Raw genomic sequence first — 22,371 nt, 5'->3', positions numbered from 1 at the left:
ATCGCGGTTGACAGGGAGATAGACTGCGCATTCATTAGGTGTTAGGTTTATTTTAGAAGATCGCGGTTGACAGGGAGATAGACATTGCGCATGCGTTAGGTGTTAGGTTTATTTTAGCAGCCAGTTTAGGGAGTTACGGGGCTCCAATAGTCAGCGTAAGGCTTCTTACGGCTGCTTTTTGTGGCGAGGTGAAAATGGAGTAAGTTTTCTCGATTTTCTCCACGTAAGTCCTTACGCTGTATATTGGATACCAAACTGCGCTGGTTTGGTATACCTGCCTATAGCCCAAAAAACTACGGGCGACGGCAGAAATATACGCTCGTAACTTCTAGGTTACGCCGTATATGTGATACCAAACCAGCGTAAATATTGGCGTCGCCGGCTTTTGCGGGCGACGATTTTTATCGGATCGACCCCTTGATTTAAGATTGTTTTAACTCTGTAATGTAGTCTGGAGAACAGACTCCAATTGGTGAGTCACTTACACAGCATAACTTGCCAATTTTCTGCACGTTTCCCCAACAAGAAGGAAATTCCCATTAGCATATGTAAAAGACATGCTAGGTGTTACAGAAACATCTTGAGATTTTACAAAGTTGTATCAGGTAGGTAATGCTTTTTTTTTTTAATTTATTTTTTAAATCACTTTAAAAAAAAAAAAAATCTCTATAATATTAACATTGTACTTAAATGTGTCTGTCATGTATATAAAGGAGCAGCAACGACAAGTTAAAAAATATATATTTTTAGCACAAAAAACAAACAAAAACTTCAAATTTATACAGGTGGCCCTCGTTTTACAACGGTTCAATTTACACCGTTTCAGAATAACAACCTTTTTTTCCAGTTATGTAACTGCTATTGAAAAGCATTGAGAAGAAGTGCATTTATTAAAATAGCCAGTATGTGGAGCTGTCCGCTTGTGTTGCAGCAAAGTTAAGCAAGCTGAAATTAATCAGTTTAACCAGACCTGAGCTATCGAGCAGATTTCAAAGGAACAAGACCTTCCTGTCTATTAATCAATCCAGATTGGAATGCATAGAAAGAACTGTTTGCAGAAAAATGCAAGTGAAGTCTGTGTTGTGTTATTATTTTATTAGGTTTATAATGTTGTTTAGCATTTAAAGTCTTCATTTCATAGCTTTAAAAATAATGTATTAGGTGTTACTTATGACAATTTTGAGAGGGGCCTGGAACCTATCTCCCTCACTTCCCATTGACTTACATTATAAACTGGGTTTCAATTTACAACGGTTTCGATTTACAACCATTCCTTCTGGAACCTAACCCTGGCGTAAACTGAGGGCTACCTGTACTGGATTTTAACAAAACTGAAACAGTAAAGCGTAAAACGGTTCCCTTAGAACAGGGGTGCCCACAATTTTTTGTGTTTTGGGATCCACTTTTCAAATGACCAGCTCAACAAGATCTACCCACTAAAAATTGTCCGCCTCCTAAGCTTACATTCCTGCTTTTTCACATAAAGATACAAAGAGAGTGAAGAAAAATTGATAATAGGAGTAAATTAGAAAGTTGTTTAAAATTGCCTATTCTATAGCTGAATCATGAAAAAAATAAAATGTGTGTTTCATATCCATTTAAGGTTGCATGATTTAGCAACACATGGATGTGCAAAAGCATAAAGATACAACAGATTAATCCTGACAACAAAAGTAGCCCTGACTTTAATTTGGTTTAACAGGAGAAACTCCTTGTGCCATGTTATAAAACACTGCATTCAAGTTACTGCCACTGAACCCCCTTTACTTTGCGCCGCGGGCTTGGCCTGATATGACCCAGTGAGGCTTACACACTGCGGTAGATAAAGCATTATCCTTAGCAACCATACTCTACTCACGCCCCAGTGTTGAGATTGCGTAACTTGACCACATCGGCTGTTATCTACCAGCAGCACCTTCGGGATCTACTGGTAAATCCCGATCTAGCTATTGGGCATCCCTACCTTAGAACATTGTATCTACCTAGAAGATGTTCAGAATAGATTGCGACTTTGTAACTGTTTTTTTTATAGGGACACAACTATATACATACATGCATAAAAACATACATACATTTGCACATACACACATGCACACACATTTACAAATATAAACAAATGTGCACTATTACACACATAATTACACACATAAACATTTACACACACATACATACAAATGTGCAAACCCACACATGCACATGTTTCAATGCATAATCACACACACATTTACATACATATGTGCAAACACACATGTGACAATGCACACTTACACAATTACAGAAATATGCTCATTTACACACAGACATACACACATATACACACATTTACACACAGACATACACACATTTACACACAGACATACACACATTTACACACATTTACACACAGACATACACACACATATACACACAGACATACACACATTTACACACAGACATACACACATTTACACAGTCATACACACATATACACATATTTACACACAGACATACACACATATACACATATTTACACGCAGACATACACTCATATACATACATTTACACACAGACATACACACATATACACACATTTACACACAGACATACACACATATACGTACATTTAAACACAAACACATACAGGCCTAGATTTGGAGTTCGGCGGTAGCCGTCAAAACCAGCGTTAGAGGCTCCTAACGCTGGTTTTGGCCGCCCGCTGGTATTTGGAGTCAGTGATTAAAGGGTCTAACGCTCACTTTTCAGCCGCGACTTTTCCATACCGCAGATCCCCCTACGCCATTTGCGTAGCCTATATTTTCAATGGGATCTTTCTAACGCTGGTATTTAGAGTCGTTTCTGAAGTGAGCGTTAGAGCTCTAACGACAAAACTCCAGCCGCCTGAAAATAGCAGGAGTTAAGAGCTTTCTGGCTAACGCCGGTTCATAAAGCTCTTAACTACTGTACCCTAAAGTACACTAACACCCATAAACTACCTATGTACCCCTAAACCGAGGTCCCCCCACACCGCCGCCACTCGATTAAAATTTTTAACCCCTAATCTGCCGACCGCCACCTACGTTATACTTATGTACCCCTAATCTGCTGCCCCTAACCCCACCGACCCCTGTATTACATTTATTAACCCCTAACCTGCCCCCCACAACGTCGCCGCCAGCTACTTAAAATAATTAACCCCTAATCTTCCGACCGCAAAGCGCCGCCACCTACGTTATCCCTATGTACCCCTAATCTGCTACCCCTAACACCGCCGACCCCTATATTATATTTATTAACCCCTAATCTGCCCCCCTCAACGTCGCCGACACCTGCCTACACTTATTAACCCCTAATCTGCCGAGCGGACCTGAGCGCTACTATAATAAAGTTATTAACCCCTAACCCGCCTCACTAACCCTATCATAAATAGTATTAACCCCTAATCTGCCCTCCCTAACATCGCCAACACCTAACTTCAATTATTAACCCCTAATCTGACGACCGGAGCTCACCGCTATTCTAATAAATTGATTAACCCCTAAAGCTAAGTCTAACCCTAACACTAACACCCCCCTAAGTTAAATATAATTTAAATCTAACGAAATAAATTAACTCTTATTAAATAACTTATTCCTATTTAAAGCTAAATACTTACCTGTAAAATAAATCCTAATATAGCTACAATATAAATTATAATTATATTATAGCTATTTTAGGATTAATATTTATTTTACAGGCAACTTTGTAATTATTTTAACCAGGTACAATAGCTATTAAATAGTTAAGAACTATTTAATAGCTAAAATAGTTAAAATAATTACAAATTTACCTGTAAAATAAATCCTAACCTAAGATATAATTAAACCTAACACTACCCTATCAATAAAATAATTAAATAAACTACCTACAATTACCTACAATTAACCTAACACTACACTATCAATAAATTGATTAAACACAATTGCTACAAATAAATACAATTAAATAAACTAGCTAAAGTACAAAAAATAAAAAAGAACTAAGTTACAAAAAATAATAAAATATTTACAAACATAAGAAAAATCTTACAACAATTTTAAACTAATTACACCTACTCTAAGCCCCCTAATAAAATAACAAAGCCCCCCAAAATAAAAAATGCCCTACCCTATTCTAAATTAAAAAAGTTACAAGCTCTTTTACCTTACCAGCCCTGAACAGGGCCCTTTGCGGGGCATGCCCCAAGGATTTCAGCTCTTTTGCCTGTAAAAAAAAACATACCATACCCCCCCCCAACATTACAACCCACCACCCACATACCCCTAATCTAACCCAAACCCCCCTTAAATAAACCTAACACTAAGCCCCTGAAGATCTTCCTACCTTGTCTTCACCATACCAGGTTCACCGATCCGTCCTGGCTCCAACATCTTCATCCAACCCAAGCGGGGGTTGGCGATCCATCATCCGGTGCTGAAGAGGTCCAGAAGAGGCTCCAAAGTCTTCCTCCTATCCGGCAAGAAGAGGACATCCGGAGCGGCAAACATCTTCTCCAAGCGGCATCTTCAATCTTCTTCCATCCGGTGCGGAGCGGGTCCATCTTGAAGCAGGCGACGCGGATCCATCCTCTTCTTCCGTTGTCTCCCGACGAATGACGGTTCCTTTAAGGGACGTCATCCAAGATGGCGTCCCTCGAATTCCGATTGGCTGATAGGATTCTATCAGCCAATCGGAATTAAGGTAGGAATTTTCTGATTGGCTGATGGAATCAGCCAATCAGAATCAAGTTCAATCCGATTGGCTGATCCAATCAGCCAATCAGATTGAGCTCGCATTCTATTGGCTGTTCCGATCAGCCAATAGAATGCGAGCTCAATCTGATTGGCTGATTGGATCAGCCAATCGGATTGAACTTGATTCTGATTGGCTGATTCCATCAGCCAATCAGAAAATTCCTACCTTAATTCCGATTGGCTGATAGAATCCTATCAGCCAATCGGAATTCGAGGGACGCCATCTTGGATGACGTCCCTTAAAGGAACCGTCATTCGTCGGGAGACAACGGAAGAAGAGGATGGATCCGCGTCACCTGCTTCAAGATGGACCCGCTCCGCACCGGATGGAAGAAGATTGAAGATGCCGCTTGGAGAAGATGTTTGCCGCTCCGGATGTCCTCTTCTTGCCGGATAGGAGGAAGACTTTGGAGCCTCTTCTGGACCTCTTCAGCACCGGATGATGGATCGCCAACCCCCGCTTGGGTTGGATGAAGATGTTGGAGCCAGGACGGATCGGTGAACCTGGTATGGTGAAGACAAGGTAGGAAGATCTTCAGGGGCTTAGTGTTAGGTTTATTTAAGGGGGGTTTGGGTTAGATTAGGGGTATGTGGGTGGTGGGTTGTAATGTTGGGGGGGGGGTATGGTATGTTTTTTTTTACAGGCAAAAGAGCTGAAATCCTTGGGGCATGCCCAGCAAAGGGCCCTGTTCAGGGCTGGTAAGGTAAAAGAGCTTGTAACTTTTTTAATTTAGAATAGGGTAGGGCATTTTTTATTTTGGGGGGCTTTGTTATTTTATTAGGGGGCTTAGAGTAGGTGTAATTAGTTTAAAATTGTTGTAAGATTTTTCTTATGTTTGTAAATATTTTATTATTTTTTGTAACTTAGTTCTTTTTTATTTTTTGTACTTTAGCTAGTTTATTTAATTGTATTTATTTGTAGCAATTGTGTTTAATTAATTTATTGATAGTGTAGTGTTAGGTTAATTGTAGGTAATTGTAGGTAGTTTATTTAATTAATTTATTGATAGGGTAGTGTTAGGTTTAATTATATCTTAGGTTAGGATTTATTTTACAGGTAAATTTGTTATTATTTTAACTAGGTAACTATTAAATAGTTCTTAACTATTTAATAGCTATTGTACCTGGTTAAAATAATTACAAAGTTGCCTGTAAAATAAATATTAATCCTAAAATAGCTATAATATAATTATAATTTATATTGTAGCTATATTAGGATTTATTTTACAGGTAAGTATTTAGCTTTAAATAGGAATAAGTTATTTAATAAGAGTTAATTTATTTCGTTAGATGTAAATTATATTTAAGTTATGGGGGTGTTAGTGTTAGGGTTAGACTTAGCGTTAGGGGTTAATACATTTATTAGAATAGCGGCGAGATTCGGTCGGCAGATTAGGGGTTAATAATTGAAGGTAGGTGTCGGCGATGTTAGGGAGGGCAGATTAGGGGTTAATACTATTTATGATAGGGTTAGTGAGGCGGATTAGGGGTTAATAACTTTATTATAGTAGCGGTGAGGTCCGCTCGGCAGATTAGGAGTTAATAAGTGTAGGCAGGTGTCGGCGACGTTGAGGGGGGCAGATTAGGGGTTAATAAATATAATATAGGGGTCGGCGATGTTAGGGCAGCAGATTAGGGGTACATAGGGATAACGTAGGTTGCGGCGGTTTACGGAGCGGCAGATTAGGGGTTAAAAAAATATGCAGGGGTCAGCGATAGCGGGGGCGGCAGATTAGGGGTTAATAAGTGTAAGGTTAGGGGTGTTTAGACTCGGGGTACATGTTAGGGTGTTAGGTGCAGACGTAGGAAGTGTTTCCCCATAGGAAACAATGGGGCTGCGTTAGGAGCTGAACGCTGCTTTTTTGCAGGTGTTAGGTTTTTTTTCAGCTCAAACAGCCCCATTGTTTCCTATGGGAGAATCGTGCACGAGCACGTTTTTGAGGCCGGCCGCGTCCGTAAGCAACTCTGGTATCGAGAGTTGCATTTGCGGTAAAAATGCTCTACGCTCCTTTTTTGGAGCCTAACGCAGCATTTGATTAAACTCTCGATACCAGAGTTAAATTTATGGTGCGGCCAGAAAAAAGCCCGCGGAGCGTTAACAGCCCTTTTACCGCCGAACTCCAAATCTAGGCCACAGACACTCACTTACACAAACACACACATACATTTACACATGCACACATACACATTTACACATGCACAACCACATACACACATTTACACATGCACAGACACACACACATACACACATACACACACACACACATTTACACATATACACAAACACACACTTACACACACACACATTTACACATATACACACACACACATTTACACATGCACACACATTTACACATACACACATTTACACACACATACAAACATTTACACGTACACATACATACGCACACACTTATGCACACATAAGTCATAGGGGCATATTTATCAATGTGTGAGCGGACATGATACAAAGTAGCGTATCATGTCCGCCGCACATTGATAAATGCTGACAGCATACGCTGTCTGCATTTATCATTGCACCAGCATTTCACAATCGGCTGCTAGCAGGGGGTGCGTATTTGATCGGGTTGATTTCTGTCCGCGGCCTCAGAGCAGGTGGACAGGTTATGGAGCAGTGGGCATCAAGCTCCATACAGAACTGGATTAATATGCCCCATAGCCACAAGTTTCAAGCTGAGCTCTATAATAATCAATAGACACAACTGTTCACTTCTAGGAAACCAGGTGCCGAAAAACTAAATTTTTGAACAATGTATAACATTGTTAAAAACATTGCTAGTTCTCCAAACACGTGCATGATCATAAGCATACCTAGGGACACCTTTTGACAAAAGATACAAAGAGAACAAAGTCAATTTGATTATCAAAGTAAATGAAAAACATTTTTAATTGTATTCTCCATCTGAATCATAAAAGAAAATTTTGAGTTTCATGTACCTTTATCTAAAATGTAGTAATGTAACAATTAATTCATAAAATCAAATTTAAAACTTATAGAGCTAAATCAATATTAAGATATTGTGGGTGTAAACTATTACCTGTTTTAACTAATAGTTTAAGACAAGTAGAATTACTGCAATGTTATAGAGTAAAATTATTTAACATATACTATATTTTTCATTAATGTTAACATATTTGTAATAATGTTATATATATATTTCTTGAGACACTAGCACATTCTCAATACCAACCTCAATTAATATTTATTATACAATTTTATAACACAATTATATTGTATTTTTTATAATTCTGTTCTCCGTCTGAAACATGATATTTTAATTTAATTTAATTTTGACAGTTGCCACCTTCAGATTTTATATTAAATGTTACTTATGCATAATGAATCAACTCTGCAACATATTTTCATTATTTATTTTGCTCCTATTTTCACGTAATTTATAACTGATAATAACTGATAACAACTGCAAAACAATGCATTTTATAGTAACAATATGACCTTAGTTAGCCTTGTCTTCTGCAGACTAAAGCCCAGATTGGCTCCATCAAATAAGGCAAATGGTAGGTGGAGTTTAGCTATAGAAAAACAGTTGCAGTAAAAAGGATGTTAATTTGTATTAACATTTTTAGAAGTGACTGATATAATATTCTATAACAACACAACAGTAGTCTTGTAATTACAAGGTGCTTGCTGTCCTTTTAAATCTAGTGTGTTATAACGGTCAGCTATATTGTACAATAGGCAAATGTCTGCAGGATCAAATCACATTATCGAAAGAATAGTTATACCTCCATTATAAAACCTGAAAAACTAGGCAGTGTTTTTACCTTCTACAATGTTTAAAATAATCCTTTTTGATGCATCATAGTAAGTGTATATCCTTTTTGTTTTAGCATCATCCTGTGAGAGAGCATATTAAAAATCAATATTTGTGTTGTGTTTACAAAATATACAAATTACTAGGTTGTGATCACCTTTTAATCTAAGTATACAGTACAAAAAGCCATTTTTCATATCTCTTCTTTTACAGCATGATCTGATACAACCTTAGCCTCCTGTGATTATAGAAGTGTTCATTAACTGTAAGACTAACATTCTTTTGGGAAATTTGTCAGTGCAAGATTTATAGCGTGCTTGCAGCAAAGTTGCGTTTTCAGCATTAAACATTATGCATTATTAGTTTTCTGTCAACATATGAGGAAGTGCTGACATTTCTATTCAACTTTAATTTTATTATTAGAAAAGATGAAGAAAGATACCTACCAATCTCCAGCACAAATATTGTTTCTTTTAACATTCTGTAGGTAAAATAGTATTTGGAGAACCTATTGCTGCAAGTCTTGGAACTGATGGGACAAACTATTGGCATGCGGATTGGGGTCATGCAGCAGGACATGTGATGGGGCCACCGCTTCGCCCAGATCCAAGTACCCCAGAATATCTTATGAATCTCCTGGCAAAGTAAGAATATTTGTAATGTACTTTAAGAAATTGCTGATGAAAAAAAAAGGGACAATGATGATGACAAACAGCTGGTCCTGCATCCATATGTGGTTCCTCCTTTCCTTGTGTTCTTCTTTAGACCAGCAGAATACGTTTCACTTTGATGTATATGTGGCATCCATGGATTGTAAATTCTCCATCAATCCATCATCCACACAATGAACGCAATTTTAAGCAGCTTTCTAATTTACTCCTATTATTATTTTTTCTTCGTTCTCTTGCTATCTTTATTAAAAAAAAAAGGAGTGGAAAGTTTAGGAGCTGGACCATTTCAGGTTCAGCACCCTGGATGGCACTTGCTTATTGGTGGCTACATTTAGACACCAATAAGAAAGCGTAACCCAGGTTCTGAACCAAAAATGGGTCGGCTCCTAAGCTTTACATTCCTGCTTTTTTAAAAATAAAGATAGCAAGAGAACGAAGAAAAATTGATAATAGGAGTAAACAAAGTTTCTTTAAATTCATTAAATAAAAAAATTGGGTTTAGTATCCCTTTAAGGGAGCTGGATGAAAGGGTAAATATTCAAACCCCTCAATGTCAGTGTCCTTAGAGAGCCATTATAGTAAAACAAAAAACATGTAATTATAATAATAGAACCCTGCACTACTATGTGTTAAATCCCCTCAAAGGGATTAAACATACAGTAAAAGTACTGCTTGGGACTCGCAGAGCACTGCTGGACCTGAGCAGAAACTGCTGCTGATACAATAAGCTGATAAGTTGTACAACTCATCTGCTGATAGGATCAGTGCAAGGTCGCTAGTCTTAAAATGACATCCTATAACGAATAAGAGCAGGCAATTTTTCAACTATTATGGCCCTTTAAGCCCTAGAAAAGCCCCATTACCCACCATTTAAAAGATAATTTCCAGCTCTTTCAAAAAAACATCTCACGTTTCAATACATTTACAAAAGCCCTAGAGTCCCCTCTAATCCCCTTATTATAAAGCACAGAATCCCCTCTTTAAAATAAAGCCCCTATATAAAATAAAAAAATACAAATGTGAAAACAGTTAACACTTCTCACCAAAACCCATACAATACTAAGGGGCATATTTATCATGCTCTGTACGGAGCTTGTGGCCCCTTGTTTCTAAAGACCGCTGCTCCATAACTTGTCCGCTTGCTCTGAGGCGGCGGACAGAAATTATCACAATCGAATTTGATTGGGCTGATAGACACCCCCTGCTAGCGGCCGATTGGCCGAGAATCTGCAGGGGGCGGCATTGCACCAGCAGTTCACAAGAACTGCTGGTGCAATAATAAATGCAGAGAGCGTATGCTGTCAGTATATATGATATGTTACTTCATATCATGTGCGCTCGCACATTGTTAAATATGCCCCTAAGTGTTACATGTAGTACTGCCACTTTAAATTAAGCACATATTGGCCTGGAAGCCACTCCAAACAGCAGAGGAATCCTCAAAGAGAAGAAAAGGAACAATTCTTCATAGTTCAACACTGCATCAGTGAGAGCTAAGGGGGACGATTTATCAATGTCTGGGGGAACATGATATGCTGTAGCGTCTCATGTCTGCCAGGTATCGCTAAATGCCGCCCCCTGCAGATTTGCGGCCGCTGGCAGGGGGTGTCAATTAACCTGATTGTATAGGATCGGGTGGATTGATGTCCGCAGCCTCAGAGGCAGCGGACGAGTTCTGCTTCTTAACTTCTGTTTCCAGCGAGCCTAAGGGCTCGTGCAGAAACGGGAGTATTTGGCCCCATTCGGGCCATCATAAATCGGGTCCATTCGGGCCATGATAAATTTTGGTTTTATATCCCTTTAATTGTGAGTACCCTCACAGGAGTATTTGGCCCCACTCGGGCCATGATAAATTTTGGTTTTATATCCCTTTAATTGTGAGTACCCTGTATATATATACAGGGTACTCACAATTAAAGGGATATAAAACCAAAATTTTTATTTTGTTATTCAGACAGAGCATACAATATTAAAAAATGTTTCCAGTTTAAATCTATTATCAAATTTGCTTTGTTCGCATAGTATTTTTGTGATACCTAGCTAGGTGTCTAGAGCACTAGATGGCAGGAAATATTGCTGCCACCTAGTGCTCTTGCAAATGGAAACAAAGAAAATTGGATACTAGGGGGCCGATTTATTAAGTGTCGGAAGGACATGATCCGCTGTAGCGATCATGTCCGCCCGACATCGCTGAATGCCGACAGCATACGCTGTGGGCATTTAACATTGTACAAGCAGTTCTGGTGAACTGCTTGAGCAATGCCGCCCCCTGCAGATTCATGGCCAATCAGCCGCTAACAGGGGGTGTCAATCAACACGATCGCATTTGTTCGGGCTGATTGCTGTACGCTGCTTCTTAACTCCTGTTTCCGGCGAGCCAAAACAGCTGCATTATGCAGCATTCAGGGGGTGATAAATCGACCCCTAGGAGTAAATTATAAAATTGTTTAAAACTGCATGGTCTATCTGAATCATGAAAGAAAAAATTTGGGTTTCATATCCCTTTAATACTTCAACTCAAGGTATTGCGCACTAGAGATGAAAATGTCATTTTGGATTTTCAGGGATATTCATTTCCCTGAATAATCAGGGGCTGCAGTATTTGGTATTCGTTATGTTTAATATTAAATTAATACTGAATATTAGTTAAACATTTACATTTGTTTTTCTTAGTTTTCTCTTTGTGCATTCATTTGCATTTTTGTTTCATAGCAGCTTCCTATATTGTGGTTACCTAGCTAACTGATTCCATCTGTGTTTATATCCTTTATTATTACTGGTGATGTGATACTAAGCAAAACATTTGGTTTCAATAAATGGTTATAAGTGTTACTTTTTGTTCTCACAATAAGTACAATGGGCTCGATCACATATGCAGTGTCGCCCGCAAAAGCAGGCGACGCCAGATTTGACGCGATTTTGGTATTACATATACGGCATAGCATACAAGTTACGCGCGTATTTTTTACCCTTCGGACATATTTTTTTTACCCATAGACTAACATAGAACAGACGCGCAATTTGGTATCCAATATACAGCGTAAGGACTTACGCGCGCAGAATTCAGAAAATCTACTCCATTCTTATCTCGCCACAAACTGCTGGCGCAGTAACCCTTGCACTGACTAAAAAAGCAACGTAACTCCCCGAAGGCCTAACAAACGCATGCGCAATCACATACATATCAGCCACTTGATCTCAAACAGTTAAACCTCTTCTAAGCATTTAATATTCCTGCCCCTGCAAGTGTGTCAAACCAATCACAAACAGCACAACCTCTCACCTGTAGCCTTAAAACACCTGGCAATGCACACCCTCATTAGCCACCATGTTTCCCCTGCTTTACCTACAATATCTAGAGAGACAGCATCGTGGGGCACAAGGGTTGCTGGAAGCCCTACAAGCCCCTGTTGTGGAAGATATAGTTGCTGCTGAGCTCCCTGGTCATGGTGCTGTAGCCGTCCCTGCTCCTGCTGCTGCTCTCCCTGCTCCTCCTGCTGCTGTTCCTGTTGCTGCCCCTGCTGCTGTTGTTGCTGCAGCTGGTCATAGGCCAGCAGGGCCTATAAGACGTCGGCATCAGCAGAGGGGAAGAGCAAGGGCACCAAGGATACACAGGGTTAGGGTCACCCTGTTTGGAATGACAGAAGGGGAGGTCAGGGAAAAGTATCGCTTGACTTCTGCAAGCCTCATTGACCTATATGAGGTCTTGAAGGATGATACTGACCCTCAAGCGAATAGGAACCTAGCTCTGACTGGTATGCAGAAGTTGTTGTATGTTGTAGACTTCCTGGCATCTGGCTCATTCCAGTCAACAGAGGGGCTGGTGTCTGGCCTAGCGCAGTCCACCTTCTCCAGGCTCCTATGGGAGGTTTTGACTGCTCTAGATAACCAGACACAGCGATACATTCATTTCCCCCGTACCCCCCAGGAATGGAACAGTCTTAAACAAGGCTTCTATCGACTGGGGGGTATTCCCAATATCATGGGGGCAATTTATTGCACACATGTGCGTATTGTGGCCACACATAAGGAGCCAATCCTCTATATTAACAGGAAAGGGTTTTACTCCTTGAATTGCCAGATGGTCTGCGATACCACTCTGAAATTCACACATATGTATGCAGGCTTTCCAGGGAGTGCCCATGATTCCTACATCCTGCGCCAGACCTCCTTATTCCAGCTTTTTGATTCTGGAACACTCTCGGGAGGTTGGCTGCTTGGTGAGTATGCACCACCTTCTTTCTGTCTGTATATTTCCACTAAAGGGACACTAAACACAAAATAATTATGTCATGTTTCAGATAAAGAATACAATGTTAAACAACATTACAATTTACTTCTATTATCTCATTTGATTCATTCTTTAGATATCTTTTGTTTAAGAAATAGCAATGCACATAGATGAGCCAATCACATAAGGCATCGATGTGCAGCCACCAAGCAGCAGCTAATGAGCATATCTAATATGCTTGTCAGCAAATGATATCAATAGAATGGAGCAAAATACATAATAGAATAAAATTATAAAGTTGAATAAAATTGCAGGTTCTTATTAACTCATGAAATAAGAAATGTGTGTTTCATGTCCCTTTAAAGGGACAGTATACTATAAATAGTTTTTCACTTAAAATTACATTTTCTTAAAATGGCATGTTCTATCTGAATCATGAAAATAGAATTTTGTCTAGACTAATCCTGGCATAAAAGTAAATTGCTTACAATGCACCAATTTAATGTTTTTGTAAAATATATATTTTAAATGAAATCCATGTTATGTCACTTTAAGCACATGATGAACCTGTAGTAATCATAATACATATGTTACATGACAGGTGATGCAGGGTACGGCTGCAGACCATGGCTGTTAACCCCCTTGGCACACCCCCTTACAGAGCCACAACTCAGGTACCAGGAGGCCCACATACGGACCAGAAATGTAATAGAAAGGAGCTTTGGCCTACTCAAAACCAGATTTAGGTGTCTGGATTTGACAGGCGGAGCTTTACAGTATAACCCCAACAAAGTGTGTTCCATTGTCAATGCATGTTGTATTCTACATAACATTGCTGTGGACACACATACATTGGGGGACATAGAACCAGAACAAAATCAGCAGCTGGTTCCTGTACCTGAGGATGTGGACACGGGGACACTGAGGGGGAATGAAGTGAGGGACTTTGTCATCCGTGAATACTTCACCTGTAAGTTACTTGTTCATAAGTACAGTAAACCGTAACATTCACATGTATTATGATGTTTGACTGTACCTCACCAACCATTGCACATGTATATATCATGTCTTGCAGAATTATATACTGCGGATTTCCACTGCATGTAAGTGAAACTACTACATCCCACCCCCCTTCCCTTAACCACCCTAATTACTGAAAATGTCTCATTTGTTTAATTCATGTTTAGGTCACTATGATTTATTGACTATCATTAATAAGAATGAAAATGGATGTTTATACCTTTTGTTCACACCTTCTGTAAATACATTATTATTTATATATATACCCATGTGTCAATTTATATTTGATGTGAGAAACCTTGATTTGCATCTTAGAAGTGAATATTACTATATGTACCCTTCATACACAACTATGTGATGTGGTTTATAGAACATGAATATGTCATAAACATGATAATATTACCTTTGTTTGCCATTTCCACACAGGTCATATTATATGTTTTAACAATATTAGTGTACTAAAACACACGACACATGGATGTGGATGACAATTATATGGTAAATAACAGAGGACAAGATTTATGGTGAACTATAAGAATATTTATTTCTTTTTTGGCTTCTTGGATGAGGGAGCTGAGGTGGCTGTAGTGGATTGCCTTGTTCTCCTGGTTTGAGAAGATTCTGCTGTTTCTGCTGGTGTGCTGGCCACTTGCACTTAACAATGCTGCTATGTCCCTCTATAGCTCTATGCTACGTTGTTGTCTCCTCTCTTGGCTCCTGAAGAACCTCTCTTGGCCTCTTTGTATGTTCTCCGTGCTTGTTATGAGCCTCCTCTGGAGTGCAATGCATTCCTCGCCCAGGGGTGAATACAATGCATCCACAGGCTCTTGAGCAGCAGGGCTTCTATGTGCTTGTGGGGCAGGGTCACCTGCATCTGCTGTTGCTTGAGGTGCAGGGCCAGCTTCAACTGCTGGTTCATGTGGTGGTGGGCCAGCTTCAACTGCTGGTTCATGTGGTGGTGGGTCAGCTTTAACTGCTGGTTCATGTGGTGGTGGGCCAGCTTCAACTGCTGGTTCATGTGGGGCAGCTGTAGAATCTGCTCTATTTCCATCTGCCAATGGTGGAGCTCGTCCAATTGCTGAGGATGGTGGAACTCGTATGGTTGGTTGATAGTTCCAATGATGACGAGTGTGTGACCACTCAGCCTGTCCAATTGTAACTTCCTGTGACATTGTGTGTGGGTGAAATCCCTGACTGCCATGAGATTGTGTTGTGGGGGGGGGGGGGGTAAATACATGGACCCTTTGTGGCTGTCTTGGCTCCCCCTCAAAGCCAAATGGAGGATATTCCTCTGTCCAGGAATCTTGCCAGGGGTCATATGGCAATGGTGGTGGCATCACTCCCGGGTCCTCAACTGAAGCCATCCAACCATGCTCATGCCTGGGAGCATACTGTTCATGTGTTTGCCTGAAGACTGGTGGTGGTGGCTGCATGCCTGTGACTGGTGGTGGTGGCTGCATGCCTGTGACTGGTGGTGGTGGTAGTGGCGGCATGCCTGGTTGTATCCTCGTGACAGGAGTTTCTGTGGAGGAGTCAAATGATGAGAGGGATTAGTACAGTCATATATATGTCCATGTGGGCATACAATGTACATTGATACATGCTAGGGCCTATACTGATTCTCATGTCAAACTCTATAACATGCATGTGCGCATTGTGATTTGTGATATGAGGGATTTTAATATGCGCAGTATACAGGTATGTGTTTCATACAATAGTTATGTGTACATGTCAATGATGGAAAAAATGTGTTCTTTAAGTGAAACTATGGTCACACAATTTACTTTAGCCTGATGTAGGCACAGAACCTTCTTTATTGAGCTAAAAGTATTGTGATGGCTATAGTGTCCATTTACTGAAAACTCTACATGTGGCTTGTGGCCTGTGTTACTCTGAGACATGTTAGTATTGCACTATTCCACCTCATATCATGAATTGCATTGTGTTAAGTAGCATTAATGTCAAATATAATTGTAAATGTTTTTGTTAGTAGGCCAAATACCATGCTCCTCATTGTGTACATGAATGTGTGATATTAAAGGATGTTATATCTCAAATACATACAGGTAGCCCTCAGTTTACGCCGGGGTTAGGTTCCAGAAGGAATGGTTGTAAATCGAAACTGTTGTAAATTGAAACCCAGTTTATAATGTAAGTCAATGGGAAGTGAGGGAGATAGGTTCCAGGCCTCTCTAAAAATTGTCATAAGTAACACCTAATACATTATTTTTAAAGCTTTGATATGAAAACTTTAAATGCTAAACAGCATTATAAACCTAATAAAATAATCACACAACACAGAATATATAATTAAACTAAGTTAAATGAACAAAAACATTTGCTAAACAGCATTATAAACCTAATAAAATAATCACACAACACAGACTTCACTTGCATTTTTCTGCAAACAGTTCTTTCTATGCATTCCAGTCTGGACTGATTTATAGACAGGAAGATCTTATTCCTATGAAATCTGCTCGATAGCTCAGGTCTGGTTAAACTGATTAATTTCAGCTTGCTTGGCTTTGATGCAACACAAGCGGACAGCTCCACCTACTGGCTATTTTAATAAATGCACTGCTTCTCAATGCTTTTCAATAGCAGTCAAATGACTGGAAAAAAAGGTTGTTATTCTGAAACGGTGTAAATTGAACCGTTGTAAAACGAGGGCCACCTGTATAATACTGGTGTGTGGGATGTTACTCACCAGCATGATGTGCTGTGGTTGCAGCCCCTGAGTCACGAGCCCCTGGAAGTCCACGGACTGCTGTGATACTCAGGGACCTGCGTATCATCTCCTGCCAGGTGTTATATTCTATGTCCATGGATGGACCACCGCCTGTTCCCCTCTGGTGCATAGCTTCCTGCCCCATCTTTTCTTTCACCCGCCTCTTGCAGTCATTCCACCGCTTTTTAAGGCCCTCAACAGTCCTCCTCTGCGGGGCCACACTGTTGATGGCATCCTCTACCACCAACCATGCTGTTTTTCGCCTTTTGGCACTGCCTTTTCCCTTCTCCTGCCCAAAGAGGGCACTGTAATTGTCCATGATGGCCTGGACTAGGGCAACATTTTCATCAAATGAGAAGTTGGGACATCTCAGCCTCTCATTCTCCGTGGACACCTGGCTTGCTCCCTGTGATGTCCCTGGTGTGGGTTCCTCCCTATCCTCTCCCTCCTGCCCCCTTCTGTCCCCATGGGCACCCTCTGTCCCTCTCCTAGATTTGCCTGGTCTCTGGGGCTCTCGGGCATCTCCCCTCCCATCATCCCTTCTAGCTCTCCCTCTCCCCACTCCACTTACTCCCTGACGGGGACCCCACTGCTCCTCCTGTCCTCTCCAATACTCCTCTCCCTGCCACTCCTCTCCCCTCCTCCCCTCCGCCCTACCTCTCCCTGCCACCCTCACACTACAGACACTAACACTCACTCCCAGTTCAATCACACACAATCACAACCAAACACTCAGTCTATCACACTGTAAAATTGAAATAAAATGTGTGAGGTGTGAGAAAAAAAAGTGTGGTGTATTTGTATATGTATGTATGCAAAATGTGTGCAATATGTAAAAATATGTGTAAGTATACAAGCTTAATCAAACAACAATGCAACCTAATTAACTTCTCTGTTTGCACCTCTCTCTCTACTCTGACTAATCCTCCACTCCACTGTAGTGTGCTGTAGCTCAAAGAACAATCCAAACAGACTGAAGAAAATTGCGGCTGGGCATGGGTTTATATATGAATTTTGAATAGTGTAATTACATGTCGCATTTTTATATGAAGTCGCGGTTCATTTTTACGAGTGTTAGCCTAATTTGCATAAAACTACTCTTTATTGAGACTTTCCGTGGACAAAATACTGGCGTAAGTTACTTGCGACGACTAAAATGTGTATTTGCACACATTTCGGAAGATCGCCAGTTTGTCCTACTTACGCCACTTTAGCATCTAACGGCACAGTATATGTAATACCCCAATGTGTGAGGTGAAATTACGGGCGGTGCAGGTTCCCTCGCTTGCGCTGAAACCTGTGCCGTATATGTGATCGCGCCCAAGACTGGTTACATAAATTTGCATTGGTGCGGCCTTGCCATTCTTTGACTTTTGAATATTATCATTAGTCCTTTCTTTTTTCATGTGCATATATTATTGTTAGTGGCTGCATGCACATTGCACTTTAAATTATTACAAAAATTTTTTTGAGTGCCACACCTCCTATAAATTGTATATTCTCAGTGCACCAGCATTTTAAATACTGCAGCTGCTCAGAGCACCAGTGGAGCTTGTATCATGTTAGCAATTAACAAATTGAGTCATTACCAGATGGAACAAGCACCTTAGCCTCTCTAAGCAAGTGCTGAAATGCATCCATGTGGTTTTCAATTTTGGCTAGAATGTCCCTTTAAAATATGCAACTTAAAGCCCCTATAGATTTAATCGTCAGGTGATCACTGTGGTAATAATGATCATCTGACTTGAATAAAGGTGCATTTATTTTACTAGAGGCTCATGGGAGTCCCTATGTGCATATATTATTATTATCAGGTATTTGTAGAGCGCCAACAGATTCTGCAGTGCTAGTGCATATCAGCGTTATATACATAGACCCAAAGGCTTCATGTATATGAGGATAACCCCTTCTTTTTTTGACTAGAGTTTAGTGAGTTTTTAATGAGGGGTTCTCTAGGCACTCCTATTAGGCCATAAAAAAGGCCTAGATACCCCTTGTTTTAAACAAGACCCTCTTTAATCCTTCCACTGCTATGCCTTTTTTATACCCAAGTGCTGAGCCAATTTTGAACTTTTTTGGCTACCTACATTCAAACCCTATTGTAAGTAAAAATTTCTCTGAGTGACCCCCACAAATTATATATTGGGTTTTATTCAGCAGGCCCAGCAGATTCACAATATTGTTAGATTAACATTATTATATTTATAATTCATGGTATGTGAGATAGCTGTGACAAAACCTGTAAAAAAAATATGTATAATTTCGAAAATTGTGACCACTGCTGGTACTGTGATCACCTTACAAAATTGTTATCATGTGAAATAGGGGCCCATATGGGCTTTTAGGGGTTATAATATTATTTAGAGAGGCCCATTGTGCAGAACATAAATAAAAGCCCTTTTTTCTTGCAAGGTGTTTACTGTTACTACAGTGATCACCTGACTATACAGACTTGTCTACTAGAAAATTAACTTTATTGGGACATACTAGATTTTTTTTTATTATGTATGTAATATCCCATTCCAAACCATATTCCCATGTTTTATTTTACTTTATTTTTAAAACATCCACTGTGTTGTACTGCAGGCAATTCTCTTTCAAACAAGGGGTCTTGGAGGTTTGTAGCCTCTATGGGAGCTGAGATCGAGGGGTTTGGAGAAACTCCCCCCATCCAGCTCCCTAGCAGCTACTCTGAGCTTCCTGGCTCAGCCCCTTTGTGATGTCACCACATGCATATGTGGTGATGTCACTGGCACTCCCATGAAGCCTGGGAGTGCCCCCCACTAGGCCACAAATGGATCCCCGACCTGTAGTGTGGGGGATCTCCGAAAACAGCATTTTAATGGCGAACCCTCTGCATGACCAAAAGGACTCGCCATGCGCTTACAGGCTGCAATGTGCATCGAAGGGGTTAACATAAAGCCCCTGTGTAGGTTTTGATAGCCAGGTGATTACTGTGGTAATAGTGATCACCTGGTGTGAACAAATTTATTTTTGTAATTATTTGAGTAGTAGTTAATGGGAGCCCCTATATGCACATAACAGTTATATTATTATGATTATTATTATAATACTTTATTTATGAAGCACCAACATATTCCGCAGCGCTGTCCATGGGTACAATTCATTTAAATAAAACAATGATATCAAACTTGTAAGAGACAAGACAAAATTTTACAAACACATACAGGAGGAATTGAGGGCCCTATTCCTGTGGGAACTTACAATCTAGAAGGGTAGGAGGTTGAGAAACAGGAGGTGAGGACTGCAAGATTGAGAAAGATGTTAATGCAGAGTTATATGAGGGAAATGTTAGGTAACTGAAATTAATTTATTACTGAGTTGGGTTGTAGGCTTCTCTGAACAAAAAAGACTTCAAGGAGCATTTAAAGGAAGAAAGATTAGGACAAAGCTTGAAAGCACGAGGGAGAGTGCTCCAGAGGGTAGGTGCTGCACGACAGAAGTCCTGCAGTCTAGCATGGGAAGAGGTGATAGTCGAAGATGCAAGGAGCAGGTCATTGTTGGATCTTAGTCGGTGGGCTGGAGTATACTTGTTGATTAGAGAGGGTAGGTAGTGGGGAGCGGCATTGGTGATGGTGAGAGCTTTGTATGTAAGGGTGAGGATTTTGAATGTAATTCTGCTGTGAAAGGGGAGCATATGAACGGACTTGCAGAGAGGTGCAGCAAATACAGGGCGACGGGAAAGGTGGATTAGCCTGGCAGAGGCATTTAGGATGGATTGAAGGGGGGAGAGGCGTGGAAGAGGAAGGCCAGTAAGAAGGTTATTGCAGTAGTCAAGTCGTGAAAGGGAGGGGATTATTTGCTCTGTGGTGTTAGCGCTCAGAAAAGGGCAAATCTTGGAAATATTTTGCGAAGGTGGTTGCAGCACGATGAAGAAAGCGTTTGGATGTGCGGGACGAAGGATAGATTTGAGTCAAGTGTAACTCTGAGGCAGTGGACTTGGGCAGATGGTGATGCTGTTGACAGAGATAGAAAAGTCAGAAGTCAGTGTCACAGATACCAGGCTACCCCAACCCCCCTACTACCTGGCTCACTGCTTATTACACCAGTTTTGGCCCTTTCATGGCTTACTGGATCTCCCAAACTTTTCCTGTTTCATGTTTTACTGTTTGTACCTCCTCATGGAAGAGCTGATCGCTTACTGCCTGACCCCTTTCCGGCTGGCCGGGCTCGTGGAATTACTGGCCTGCCGGACTACCCCAGACGCCCGCTAACCTTTACCCCAGGTCACTCCAGTGGCCCTTGGTCCCAGAGCTCCACTCTTTTTGGGATTGGTACCCCCTAGGAAGGGCAAGAGGTGGGGTGATTGCCGGAAGGGAGCTCCCTTGGGAACTTGGGGTTTAAGACCCCCCTACAACCCCTACTCCACCTGGCTTACCCAGTGTACCTTTGATCCACTGCCGCTCCGGCCCCCAGCGACAGATCATGTCACTTTTTGGACTGGGACCCCTCGGGGCCCTGAGCTCTTCATTTGTACTTGGGAATAGCCACCGTACCCTAGGGATCACCCTGAAAACCACCACCTCTGTACTACAGGGACTGTATGAAACTATGGCTGCTATGGGGGCGCAAGTCTGTCTGAAGGGGCAGGAATGGCGGGAGATCTGGGGGTCATATAAGGCCCTTAACATGATGAGTTGTGTGTATATAAGTGTGTGTTTCACAATAAAGTCTGTTCGTGTTTCACCTGAATATTGGTTCTGTCTGGTTATTTGGGTGGGCTCCTGCTATAATCACTTCTCTCTGTTCTAGCTACTATTTCCAGATACAGGAAGGACCCTCTTGGCAGAGCTACCCATTCAGGGCAGCTGGTGTCCATCACAACTGGTTGGCAGTGGTGGGATGCTTCCATCTACCTGGGACATCCAAACCACCAACTAAGCCCTCTTCGGATAGAGCAGCAGTACTCTGAGCTCAAAAAGAGTATGCATAGTCACCCTCCTGATTGGGAAGCTATTAGGGAGAGCCTTGGATACCTTTGAAGCTATCCCCTCGGAGGACAAAAGGAACTATGACCGGGTAAAGGAACACATCCTAGCCCAATATGCTATCACGCCGGATTCTCACCGGCTGAAGTTTTGAGGACTAAGGAAGAAAGAGGGGCAGCCTTACACAGAGTGGGCACACCAGTTCACCCGCTCCCTGGACTACTGGT

General features: G+C 40.9%; 1 protein-coding gene across 3 annotated transcripts in view; it reads left to right on the top strand.

The window, feature by feature from the left end:
• The window catches only part of DPYS (dihydropyrimidinase), a 268,242-nt gene that overhangs the window by 156,393 nt on the left and 89,478 nt on the right, over window positions 1-22,371 (top strand). For all 3 annotated transcript variants that reach the window (XM_053715274.1, XM_053715276.1, XM_053715273.1), the window contains exon 5: window positions 9,033-9,189. In XM_053715274.1, coding sequence (XP_053571249.1) covers window positions 9,033-9,189 — 157 coding nt within the window. The remainder of the gene's footprint in view (window positions 1-9,032; window positions 9,190-22,371) is intronic.

The sequence above is a fragment of the Bombina bombina genome, chromosome 5 (assembly GCF_027579735.1).
Source record: "Bombina bombina isolate aBomBom1 chromosome 5, aBomBom1.pri, whole genome shotgun sequence".
Taxonomy (NCBI): Eukaryota; Metazoa; Chordata; class Amphibia; order Anura; family Bombinatoridae; genus Bombina; species Bombina bombina.
The sequence above is the reverse complement of the archived record's forward strand: the minus strand, read 5'-3'. Positions and strand labels throughout refer to the sequence as shown.